The sequence below is a fragment of the Taudactylus pleione genome, unplaced genomic scaffold (genome assembly GCF_031769625.1).
Source record: "Taudactylus pleione unplaced genomic scaffold, aTauple2 ptg000762l, whole genome shotgun sequence".
Classification (NCBI taxonomy): domain Eukaryota; kingdom Metazoa; phylum Chordata; class Amphibia; order Anura; family Myobatrachidae; genus Taudactylus; species Taudactylus pleione.
Window position 1 is genome coordinate 3,996,864 of NW_028285164.1, and position 13,815 is coordinate 4,010,678.

General features: G+C 43.7%; 1 protein-coding gene across 1 annotated transcript in view; it reads right to left on the minus strand.

The window, feature by feature from the left end:
- The window catches only part of LOC148476928 (uncharacterized), a 116,260-nt gene that overhangs the window by 14,020 nt on the left and 88,425 nt on the right, over positions 1-13,815 (minus strand). The window contains exons 12-15 of the mRNA XM_088457442.1: positions 7,303-7,377; positions 7,044-7,147; positions 5,425-5,474; positions 2,107-2,330 (exon numbers count right to left, since the gene is read on the minus strand). Coding sequence (XP_088313568.1) covers positions 2,107-2,330; positions 5,425-5,474; positions 7,044-7,147; positions 7,303-7,377 — 453 coding nt within the window. The remainder of the gene's footprint in view (positions 1-2,106; positions 2,331-5,424; positions 5,475-7,043; positions 7,148-7,302; positions 7,378-13,815) is intronic.

Below are 13,815 nucleotides of genomic sequence, written 5' to 3' on the forward strand. Positions count from 1 at the left end.
CCATAAAGTTGTACATATGTGGCCCAGTCTTCTATAGTATCATCAAAGGCTGACACCAGGCCTATATATACTGACATATTTATGAACATTTAAAGAATCGGCGTAGTGCTGCTACATACGTTGCTCAGTTGAGTAATGGCTTAATATGGCTGACGTGCCCCGGCTGCACTGCGGTCCTCTAAAATACACGGCAGAGCTATGTTACATACACGGGCTCCCACCCCACATGTATCACTTCTGGCCCCCTGGTGATTCCCTTGTGCAGTGATGAATGTAGGTTTCCCTTGTCGCTAGATGAGATGGATTTTTTTTATAATAAACCCTTTACTACAAAGAAAATACACAAAAAACAAAAAGAATCACAGTTGGGTACAATAACATACCGAGGGATGTATTTACTAAAATGCGGTATTTTAGAAGTGGAGATGTTGCCCATAGCAACCAATCAGATTCTAGCTGTTATTTTCTAGAAGGTGTTAGATAAATGTTAAGTAGAATCTGATTGGTTGCTATGGGAAACATCTACTTCTAGAAAAACCATGCACTTTAGTAAATATACCCCTTAGAACACGAAAAAAAGCTCCTAATCTCTACCTCCAGACTACAAAGTATTTCCCCAAACTGCATAGATACAACAATGCCATATACTCAAGTGAATGTCTTGATAATTAGTGCATTCAAAAATGCAAAAGTCCCACCCACAATATAACATCTAACAAAATACAAATGAATCTACAACCGGTTAAAATTTTAATTGAATTGTCTTTCCTGCAGTAGATGAAATAGAAATGATAATAAATGCAAACTATGCTGTGAACTGATATAATGTAGCCTAGATGCTAATGAATGAAGCTGGAGAGGTCAATATACAATTCAGCAGCAGCTGAAGCCACCACATAAATTTGCACCAGCCCTCCAATACGCGCAAGAGATCTGCCTCCTAAGAGGATGTGTCCAAGGCGAATTCAATCGCACCCAGTGATACACAAATGTGCGCAGGTGTATTTATAACGCTAAATGATTCCCTGTGTGTATATGTGAGACTATATGTGCTCTTGAATGTACAATTAGGACGATTTACACTTTCTATACTTCTAACAGAAGAGCAGTGAGTCAGAAGATCAACTGTCACACTGCACCTGCACTGACAGTTACTAATTTCTTCCAACTGTCACACTGCACCTGCACTGACAGTTACTAACTTCCTCCAACTGTCACACTGCACCTGCACTGACAGTTACTCATTTCCTCCAAGCACATTCTCATATGCCATGCTCTCCAATTCTGGTCTGCAATGTAAAAAATGAAGGCTGCAGATGTACTTCAAGGTCCATTCTTCAACCCGGGCAACGCCGGGTATCCCAGCTACCGAGTTTCCCCGATAAAAAGACACTGTCTTATTTTTTTTTGGGCTCCAAAAAACACCATAGGGCTTATTTTCGGGGTAGGGCTTATTTTAACTAACATTGACAGCAGTGCCCCTTATGCAGGCCCCCCCTGTAGCAGTGCCCCTTATGCAGGCCCCCCCTGTAGCAGTGCCCCTTATGCAGGCCCCCCCTGTAGCAGTGCCCCTTATGCAGGCCCCCCCTGTAGCAGTGCCCCTTATGCAGCCTCCCTTGTGTATAAGTGCCCCTTATGCAGGCCCCCCCTGTAGCAGTGTCCTTTATGCAGGCCCCCTTATTGCAGTGCAAGCCCCCCTGTAATTGATCCCCCACCAGTACAGTACCGTACTTGCCTGAGTCTCCGCCATCCGGGATGTCCCTCTCACTTGCGCGCTGACTGGATCTAACATGATCCAGCAGGCGTGGCCGCACAGGATCCTCAGCGCGCGGGTGACATCATGACATCACCCACGCACTGCATGACTGGGAACGCTGGTCTCTACAACGTTCCCAGCTCAAAAAGACATTAAGGTAGGTCTTATTTTCGGGGTAGGGCTTATTTTAGACCGGGCTACAAAAGTAAGGGTAGGGCTTATTTTCAGGGTAGGTCTTATTATCGGGGAAACACGGTAGTATGTAACAATTGGCTTTTACTGTCTAACAGACATCATACAGTATGCTACTTCTCGGCCATACATTATGGTATATTACTTGTGTGACTTACTTGCTATACACAAATAATGAGGTAAGTACACTGCTGACACCGCATTAGGGTTATCTGTTTTTATGTTGAACAGAGGACTCAAAATCTCATATCTCTCCCACTGAATTTCTTTCATGTGATCATGCCAGGAATCCAGGTTATATTCTATAGTCACCGGATGTTTCACCTGGAATTGAATTCCAGTCTTCTGGCAGCGGAAAAGGCCGGCACATGTCAGCTCTATCCTGAAGGATGATATATTACACGAGAGGCACAGTTACAGGACAATGTATGATCAGATCATCAGATACATATTTTCTTAGAATAAATGTATAATATTTGAACATGCAAGTGTTGAAAATATTTTCTCTGTGTCTAACATAATATTGGAAGTCATTTTTAATGCAGACGAGTGCAATTAGTTACACCAGCTGTGCTTGTTTTAACACACCACATATACATAAATTCACATCCCATAATAGAACCATCTAATCTAGGGGTAAATTACTAAGAATCGAGCTTGGACGAATTAGCATTCTCTGGAGAGTTTGTGCATTTTTTTCACTCGCAAATTTACTAATGATAAACTCGGGAGAGAGATCTCCTTTGCTACAGGAAAATTCTGGAGAGGTAGCAAACTCTCTTCACTTCACCAACAGCCAAACTCAAGTAACTTTTCACTAGTGAAGATAGGATTCGGGAATTTACCAAGATGAGAGTTTCTAAACTCTCATGAGAACGGACAACACTCCTGTAAAAATTCATTAAATCAATTCACCTGCCTGTGATCTGCGAGTTTGGCAGAAACATACACAGATCAGTGTGATCCATGTACGTTTCTGCCTGTATATAGTAAATGAAGGGTTAATTTGTTAAAACAAAATTATGTAGGGTCCCCCCTCTAAAAGCATAACCAGCCCCAGGCTGCACGGCCAGTCCTGGTTCCTAAAATTACAGGGAGAAAAACAAATAGGATTTCCTCATACTTTAGGAACCAGCACCTGGCTGCATGGCCTGTCCTGGTTTTAAATATAGGGGAAAAAAATATATAGGGGTCCCCCTCTATTTAAAAACAGCACCGGACCCAAACCGATTGGGGTGTAATGCCACAGCCAGGAGTCCCTATCACCGGGTCTCCAGGGCCAAAGCATTCACACCCCAAGCCAGGGATCTCAGGGAAGGTGGGGACCAAGAAGGGGTCCCCCTCTCCTGAAACCCCAGGCTTAGGCTGAAGCCCGGGGTTCTTCCCCACACCACTGGAGCAGTAGGTATGGGGGGTAATAATGGGGGAAATAGATCAAAACTATTGTACTTTACAGTGGAACTACAAGTGCCAGCATGCCTGCCCTTTTGCACTTGTGGAACTACAAGTGCCAGCAGGTGGCCGGCACACGTACCCCCACTGTAAAATAAATAGTGAAAAAAACACAGTACACACACCATATACAGTAGAACTTTAATACATACACCTATCCCACTCACACATACTTACCTGCTGCTAGACATTCACGTCTGCTTCTCCCGTAGAGTCCAATAGGAGTACCTGGAATAAAGATACCATACTCACCTATATCTATCCTGGCGCCGCTCTCCGTAGCATCCCCATACTTGGCAAAAAGAAAAACAAAACCCGGACCAGACACTTACATTAGCGGTGTATGTGAGCTCCTTACTACTCAGTGTGAACTGTCAGCAGCCAGCAGCCAATCAGCGGCCGCTAACTGTACAGCGGTGGCCACTGATTGGCTTTGGCTCCTGACAGTTCTTACATGGGCTGGTCAGCCAGTCAGCAGCCGGAACCAATCAGCGGTCGCTCTACAGTTAGCGGACGCTGATTGGCTGCCTGGCTGTGCAGTCCGGGGCTGGTCATGCTTTCTGGGGGGGGACACCCTACTAAATTTTAAAAAAAATGTAACCTTTTTTTTACAGCTATAACACAATCAGCCTTCACATATCTCACTGATATGTACAGGCTGCTTGTTCTGGAAAGTTAGGCAGAGAGAAGACACTGCAATCTCGGGTGAGTAGTCTCCTTGAAAACTTGCTACTTGGAGGAGAAATCTCGATCTGATTCATCATCGGCCATCTCGCTCTCAGCTAAACTCACTTCTTAGTAAATTTGTGAGTTCCGGAGCCTCAAATCACACGAGTTTCGGCGATACTAATCGAGTTGAAGATAAAAAAAAAATCGACGAGACTCGATTCTTAGTAAATTTACCCCCTAGAGTTAAACACTGCACAATTATGCCATTTTTTTTGGGCTGCGACTTACAGTAAATTTGTGTGATTGCAAAAGTGTTAAAGTCAGGGTAAAGCACCCTTACATAAATATGACATAGATCTGACAGTAAGGTCACATTGGACATTGCAAACACTGCAAATTGCGTCCTGTTGAAACTAGTGGAATTTTTATAGAATATTCCACCTGGTTCTGAGTGATTATAAAGTTCTGCCCAATCTGTCACAGACCGTCGCTCATTTTTATACCTTATTCATAACATAACAGTTCTTTTTAGGTACTTGTCACATTGGCTCTATTCTATATATTGTGACCTCCAAGAAGCTCCTGTTTTGAGTGTAAATCTTTCTGCACTACTCCTGCCCAGCACCTCGCCTTTCATGGAGGGCAAAGTAGAAAGTACATTTTGGGAAGGCTTTAATATCTTTATGCATGGCTGTAAGTACCAGAGCCGTCACTAGACTTTTTGGTGCCCTGTGCCAGAAAGAGCATTGGCGCCCTTGCTATTTTTCAAATGGGGACAAAATTCACCTGAAAAAGGGCAATGGCCTCATTGGGAAGGACCAGGGAAAAGTTGGAGAGGCCAGGAGATGCTTGGAATAATATAAGAGGAAGCTACAAGTGAGAATGATTATAAACAGAAAATGTAAAGGCTCGAACAGCGCCCCCTGCCCTGCGGTGCCCTGTACGGTGACACATGTCGCACTACCCTAGATATGGCCCTGGTAACTACCATAGGTGCAGCTGCTTTGGGGCCAGGAGTTGGGTGGGGCCCCCATCTTCCTTGTCAAAGTTACATGTGTTATATACATTATTCACCATTGGGTGGTACATAGGGGCACTTACAAACTGTTGCTATGGGGCCTTCAAATATCTAGTAATGCCCCAGTCTTCTATCTTGCTGTATACCCTGGAACTACTGTATTTGGGAAGTTCCTATTCTCCTGAGGTGCAGGACACTTACCGCATATAAAACATTTTGGTATATAATACCTAGAGGCACCAGATAGGAACCATCTCACATTTACACAAAGTGTAGCCCATATCTTGACATATACACTATAAAGTGAAGTATTGTACATTATATGAAATTGTTTTACCTGTACATGCTCCCATTTATAACTGGATTAACTACATCAGAGTATTGGTCCTAGTGTAAAATGAATAAAAATAATGATTATTTTCTCTGAAAAAATTAAATTAAATCAAAATGAAAAGCAGCATACATTAGAGTGTGACATAATCCACTATGCCGGGAGAGAGGCAGGGGGCTGCCCATCAGCTCCAGGAGCACTGGCTATGCCCCCAGCATGACGAGTATGGGGGTGTGACACGCCCCCAAAGCATCATGCATCAGGGTGCGTGGCTTAGTTGGCATGAGGCTCCACCCTTTTCATGAGCGCACGTGCCTTTGGTGCAAGCAGAGGGCCATAGGAGGGGTGACAGGGTGATACAGCACGTTGGATGTCACCAACCACAATGACACCACTGCAGACATACAGGGGGTATCCAATTAGCCGCCGTAAATTACCACGGCTAATTACCTCGCCCGGGGCTCACTCGGGGCTATCCAATTAGTCCCAAAGTCGGCCTGATGACGGCACTTATTGGGGTTTTTTTTTTTCGGGACCTGATGTGTGCGAAAAAGAATCCACGATAATTGCCATTTTTCGCCAAAAAAAGGTGAGAACACATAGGCCCGCAAGCTTATTGCGGCTCCTATGTGTTTACGGGAGAACTATCCTATTATTTAGCCTGAAATAATAGGATAGGGTGAAAAAAAACATTGTCAAAAATTTTGGATAATCTGCGAAAAATCCTCGTTTTCCGCTGATCGCGGGGATCAATTAGCGTCCGAACAGTGTTCAGGGCTAATTGGATACCACCCACAGTGTATCACAGGGAACTTGATGTTTTCCAGACATCACTCAGTAAAGTGCCAATTTATCACTAAGAAACTCTGGGCCTGATTCAGAGCCGGACGCTCTGACCAGAGCGCTCGCTCTGAATCAGGGCCGGCCTACCTAAAATTGGTGCGGCCTCCAGGCCGCTCGCATAGCTGTGGGTGACCACCCACAGCTTATACGAGCGTCCATGATGATGGTCGCGATGGTCAAGACCATCGCGACCATCGGGCTTGCGACGAGACCCTTGCGGTAGGGTCTCATTGCCGCAAGCCCTGGAGTGATTTTGGCTCAATCAGAGCCAAAATCACTCCCACTGACAACACTAGTGATGTCAGTGGGGCCGGACCCAGACGGTAGGTATTCCCATGGGAACGCCTCCGTCTGGGCAGCCACGCCCCCGGCACGCCCACCAAAGGGGGCGTGCTGTCAATCACCATCGACAGCACGCCCCCTTTGGTGCGAGACCCCAAGCGACGGCTTCCCCGTCGCTCGCCGGGTCTCGCGCATGAGCACGACGGAGCAGCCTCCGTCGTGCGCATGCGCATTTGGGTACCATCGACCCGCTTGCGAGCGTCCTGCGCTCGCGAACGGGTCTGAGTGAGACCCTCTGTCACATTGCAGAATACTATTTGTTAACTAAACAAAACATGCTCTAGCAATTTCAACTTTAAAAATACTTGTAAGAAATGTATGAAACATTCAAGTTATAGAACCCGCTGCTAGTGGGTGTGAAACTCTTCTGGTGAGATATTCTGGTCGCTGATTACTCCACTTCAATAGGTTCCAAATATAAATCTATATATTGTTCTTACCTTTCCACAGTGCCTGCATTCCATGTACTGTCCCTGCGTCTGAGGACAAGCCGTAGGAGTGGAGATTATATATTCACCTTTTTCCTTGAGTGGATCTTTAATGTCTTAAATGAGAATATTAATATTTTTATTCTATATTCTTATTAAGTTAGACTACATATACTAATAATTACTTTCAAGAAATGTCTTTTTTTTTTTTTTATAACATCCGTTTTGGATACTTCTGTAACTTATCAGATGTTCTGAGTGAGGGGCTTACCAGGGGAGCTTGGTGCTTCTGTCAGTAGCTTACCAGGTTCTGTCAATTTACTGCTCTCTGTCTTCCAATAGGTTCCTACAGATCAGATCAAAGGGGATAAAATATAAATAACTTTAAATAAAGTAGAAAATAAAAGTTATTTTAAATGTACACTTAGTACATGTATCCTGTCCAGCCACTAGTATAGAGATAGATCCTCACTGATTTAACCATGGCTAAACTGGTGATCAGCGGACATCGATAATCGGTAATATGTCAGCGGATCTGGGAAATTCAACATGTTAAAAATCCCTGACTTGCTGATTCTGACCATTTTTAGGTGGAGATCGGCTAATTGAGATATTTTAACATGTGGAATATTCCCGATCGCCCGGCCTTGACGTGCACAGGATGGGGAATTGCTGCGATAGTGGCTAGATGTATGGAACCCTTTCGTTTTACTAAAGCTTCTAAATCAGACAATTGTAGGTGTTGCCAATAGTAACCAATCAGATCCTGTCTATCATTTCTAGGATGCAATAGAGAAATGATAGCCAGAATCTGATTGGTTGTTATGGGGAATATCACCACTTTTCATTTTATAAGATTTAGTAGAACTACCCCTTACTGTCTATGGGGCTTATTCTGAGATGGGAGCAAAGGAAAAAAGCACGTACTGTAACTTTGCACCTTGGTAAGATGTAAGATGTGCAGAGAGATTTAGATGTGGGAGGGGGGTGTCCTATCTCACATCTAACCTGCAGTGTAAGGATGGGATATACTAAAGGCAAAATGTGGCCAAATCTCCAAAAACTACTGTTCTCTGAATTTTGTCCGCTTTCCCATATGTACCAAGATCCGGGATGTGCTACTTTCTGGAGTTTGGACCCGGTGGGAAATGTCATCTTTAGATGGCGTTGCCCAATAGAAGACTATGGGGTCTAGTTACTAAGCAGTGTTAGGAGACAGAGTGAAATGAGATAAGGTACCAGCCAATCAGCTCCCAACTGTCATTTTTCAAACACAGCCTGTGAGATGGCAGTTGGGAGCTGCTTAGTAACTAGACTCCTGTGTTTGAAAAATGGCAGTTGGGAGCTGATTGAAAAGTGATAAGGTGCCAGCCAATCAGCTCCCAACTGCCATCTCACAGGCTGTGTTTCAAAAATGACAGTTGGGAGCTGATTGGCTGGTACCTTATCACTTTTCACTCTGTCTCCTAACACTGCTTAGTAACTAGACCCCTATAGGATTTTCTTTGCCTTCTTCTGTGAAAGGGATCCCTTGCAGTGCACGTGTCATATGATGCATGCGCAAAGGGTCTCCTGGCTCATTTTTTTGGAAGAGCTGTCCCATACTATTTTTATTGCAATTCTAGGTACATACCGCCATTATTAATGCCGATATGTACCCAATATATGGCGATATGTACCTCATAGCATCCAAAATGCGATGCGTAGTACATCCTGCCCTAAAGCTGCCTGACATGTGTGGGCTACAGGCAGAAGCAGTCAGTATTTACCCTGCATGCAACAATGTATTTGAACCCTTTGTATTGAAGCCTGGTTTGTCCAGGGGCAAAGTTACTTCTTTTATATACTTTACTCCCTTCTCATAATCAGTTCCTATGTCTAAACAGCAGACGACTGGCTGGAGAAAGGACGTTCTCTCACCCCCCAGTATCCTCTCTACAGCTGCCTTGGTTTAGGTGAAATGTTCTGTGACACATATACAGGTTGAGTCTCCCATAGCCAAATATTCCGAAATACAGAAATCTTTTTAGCACGACTAAGATAATGAAACATTTGCTTTTTGATGGTTCAATGTACACAAACTTTGTTTAAGGTACAAAATTATTAAAACTATTGTATAAAATTACCTTCAAGCTTTGTGTATCAGGTATATATGAAACAAATTAATTTCATGGGTGGTCATTCAGACCCGCTCGTGAGCGGCAGTACGCTCGCAAGCGGGTCGATGTTCCCCACTGCGCATGCGCACAACAGAGGGAGCTCTGTCGTGCGCATGCGCGAGACCCGGCGAGCGACGGGCTTTCCATCACTCCGGGTCTCGCAGCAAAGGGGGCGTGCTGTCGATGTTGATTGACAGCATGCCCCCTTTGGTGGGCGTGGCGGGGGTGTGCCTGCCAGACGGAGGCATTCCCATGGGAACGCCTACCGCCTGAAGCCGGCCCCACTGACATCACTAGTGATGTCAGTGGTACTGATTTTGGCTCTGATAGAGCCAAAATCACTCCAGGGCTTGTGGCAGGGAGACCCTACCGCAGGGTCACTGTCGCAAGTCCGATGGTCGCGATGGTCAAGACCATCGCGACCATCTTTTTGGCCACTCGCATATGCTGTGGGTGGTCACCCACAAGCTATGCGAGCGGCCAGGAGGCCGCTCCATTTTCATGGAGGAGGGCCCTGATTCAGAGCGAGCGCTCTGGTCAGAGCGTTCAGCTCTGAATCAGGACCTATGTACACAAACTTTGTTTGAGCCACAAAAGTATTGAAAATATTGTATAAAATGACCTGCAGGCTGTGTGTACACGGTGTATATAACACATAAATGCATTCTGTGTGTATATTTGGGTCTCATTCCCAAGATATCTCATTATGATATGCACATATTCCAAAATACGGAATATTCCGATATCCAAAATACCCCTGGTCCCAAGCATTTTGGATATGGGAGACTCAACCTGTACCACAATCTGAGGGCAGCAGGAAGACAGTTACAGGAGTGTCTGGCCCAGGATGACATTAAGGTCATTAATTTACACCGACACCTACAGTACAAATAGAACATTCATAGTACACCCGTAAGGGGACCTGTAGCCAATAAAATTAAGGGCGCACATGGAACTATTCAGTAAATGACAATAAAACACTAATCCTGCAATAGCGACATACTACCATCCTGAATGAATAGTGCTCAACTCACCTTTTACACTGGCGACCTCTATGAGCTGTTCACTTATAGGATTTATCCATTGGAAAATCTAACTTTTATTAGTGTATTATGAATACACATCAGCTTTTTATATGACGAGTGGATCCCATCATTCAGTGTAATGAGCCTTGCGTAGGACTGGGGGGTACGGCACCTCTTCAGGGCTGAGTACACCCACACGGGGATCTGCACTGTTACAGTGGCTGGCTCCAGGGTCGTAACTAGGTATTTAAAGGCCCCATAGCAAAAATGTGTAAGGACCCCAAAGTACCACCCTGCACCTATGGAAGTTACGCCCATGGCTGACTTTATATTTTACAGTATAACAACTGTAATGTAATGTACAAAATAAACCAATACAGTCCTACAGACCTACATACCACATCTGTTGTGACTAGTGGCTGAAGAGTATCTATAAATCTATTCTAAGCCACAAATATTATGCATCGCCAGGATAGAAGAAGGTCAAATATCTGCCACAGTCCTTCCATTGCCAACAGCAGCTGCTTAATGTTCAGATTTTTGCATTCCGGAGATCAGCTCGGTCGGCTAATTCCATCTGAAGATGGCGTTAGCCCATAGTAGTGTATGGGCTATTTCATTGTGAATTTTCCTGGAGAGGGATCCTCTAGATCCCTCCCCATCGGTCCTCAATGAGTAACTATGGGTGATGAGCAAATATGGGTATTGGAACTGTGACACTGACACCCAATCCCATGCAGCCACACACTATATAGATCTGCTTAGATACAATGCTTTTCAAATTATTACTACAACTGCAATGCGCGTTTCACGGGTCGCTGTCCACTTCAGATATGGAAATGAGCTGACGGTAAAAGTAGCAAAGCTTGTGGTGTATTGAGAATTAATGGAGACGCCCAGCACTACATAATAACACCTACTTCCCTTAACGTACGTCCTGTTATACCTGGCAAGATAGCGGATACATCGGTAACATCGAGAACCATCGAACCCATATGCACAATAGTGGTTGACCTGACCCTCCTGCAGACATAGCGAGACTTCCTGTGCGCAACTAGACCTCAGGTTGCGTCCGTCGCCACAAGGGCTTAATTATGCACACCCCTGAAATGCCGTCCAAATGCACAGGCGCGTCTACACGTGGCCCACCCACTCCCCCGCCACCCCCACAAATGGCCCTTCCTGTCAATCACTATACTCTGGATCTGCGTAGCTTCTACAAACGCAGTTCCCATCGCAATAGCTAGTTCGCGTACGCGCATTGTGATGCATGCGCACAGTTAAACAGATTGTGTGCGTCTGCATCCATGCGTTCCTTGCTGAATCAGGCCCTTTGTCTTCTACAAAGACTAATTTCAGTTTGCAAGATTCTCCTATGCCGGGATCTTGATCTTATCTTTGATACGGTAATAGACGTCCTGACTCACAAAGAAATGGTGTCATTGCCAGTTTTTCCCCTTCCTGTTTTGCTTTCTCTTATCTCTTTTACTTTTTCTTCTTTATAATGTTCCTGAAAATTGATAAAGCTGAGAAACATGTTGAAGCATGACTCCATGTTGTTGTTCAAATGCTAAGAAGAAAAGCTAGAATATGAGACATTTTCCCTGAAAGAGGGCCTCAGTGTTTTAGGTTTCCAGTTAGGAATGTGTTCATATAGAATGACTCAGGTTAGCTAGTTAAGACTAGAAAAGATATATATTCAACTAATCAGCTCTTTTGGATTTCAGTACCATCTGTATGCGGACGATACTCAAATCTACCTATCCTCCCCAGGTTTGTCACCATCTGTACTAGTCCGTGTCACTGAATGTCTCTGCCATTTCATCTTGGATGTCATCTCGCCACCTCAAACTTAATATATCCAAAACAGAATTAATTATATTTCCACCGGGCAATAGTAGTTACCAACCTGATATCTCTATTATAGTTGACAACTCGACAATCAACCCCACCCTACCCCACAAGCTCGCTGCCTAGGTGTCATCCTTGACTCTGAACTGTCTTTTGTTCCCCACATTCAATCTGTCTCTAAATCCTGTTACATACATCTAAAAAACATATCCAAACTTCGACCAAATCTTACGCAAGAAACCTCAAAAACTCTAATACACGCTCTCATTATTACCCGAATTGACTATTGCAATAGTCTCCTTATTGGTCTTCCCAAAAACAGGGTCTCCCCACTACAATCCATTATGAATGCAGCTGCGAGGTTGATCTTTCTCATCAAACGTTCAGTGTCTGCTGCCCCACTCTGTCAGTCCCTCCATTGGCTGCCGGTCTACCATATTCAATATAAAATACTTACACTCACACATAAAGTGTTGACCAAACCACACCAACATACATCTCTTCACTTATCTCAAAATATCTTCCAACCCGACATCTCCGCTCTGCACAAGATCTGCGTCTCTCATCCCCGCGCATTACTTGATCCCATGCAAGGTTACAGGACTTTTTTCAGGCTGCACCCACCCTGTGGAATGCCTTACCACGCACAATAAGACTTTCCACTAGTTTCCAAACATTCAAGCGTTCTCTGAAAACTCACCTCTTCAGAGAAGCTTATCAGATTCCAGGACCGCCCACCTAACCTTTTATAGCTCCCTATCTAACTCTCTTCTTATAGTAAACACCTATCACATCTTCTCTTTCTTCAATTTAACATCCTCCTAACCCTAGGCCAACTTTCCTGTGTGATTGGCTTATACAGTACACCAAGAACATCTGCAATCGGGCTGGACCAATTTGCAATATGTAGCACCTATCCTTGTGTATCAACACTTATTTGCCTATAGATTGTAAGCTTGCGAGCAGGGCCCTCTTACCCTTATGTATGTCATGTATGTATGTCTTTTACAACCCAGTATAATGTTAATTCAAATTGTAAAGCGCGATGGAATTTGCTGCGCTATATAAGAAACTGTTAATAAATAAATAATAATATAGAAATATCAGAGTGTATACAATAATTGTATTTAGTTTTGATTTAAACTGTGTGTGTATATATATATATATATATATATATATATATATATATCAAGAAATAGATGGGTACAGCGCCACTACCTGTGTAACTTACTGAGTGAACCAAATGAAGTGTATAGTATATAGCAACTGGGCCTAGTAGTGTTCCGGCGTCAGCTTTGAGTCAATAGTGTAATACCAGTGTGGGTATTATTGGAGACAGTGAAAAAAGTGAATTGACAATCAGGCGACTAGTTTGCTATATGTGTTAAACCACAAACAGTAAAAGATACAATACAACACCAATGAGTTATTAATTTCAAGTGCAATTTAGTCTGGTTATAACTCAGAACATATAGGAAAATGTATCCCACGCTAAATAATAAATAAATATATCAAGTCAATAGGTAACAAAGTGCTAGTGCAAAGTATGATAAATATTATGACAATTTATTAGTAAAAAGCACACATAAAAAATAGATGAATGTGACCATATAAAAATAATGACTGGCAGTAAAAAAATAAATAAATAAAAACAAAGTAGAGGTAAGTTGATGTTTTAAGCAGCTTATCTGGTTAGAAGAGAGAGGTAGTTCTCCACAGTGCATGAGGTAGCCAACAGTCCCACTGTTA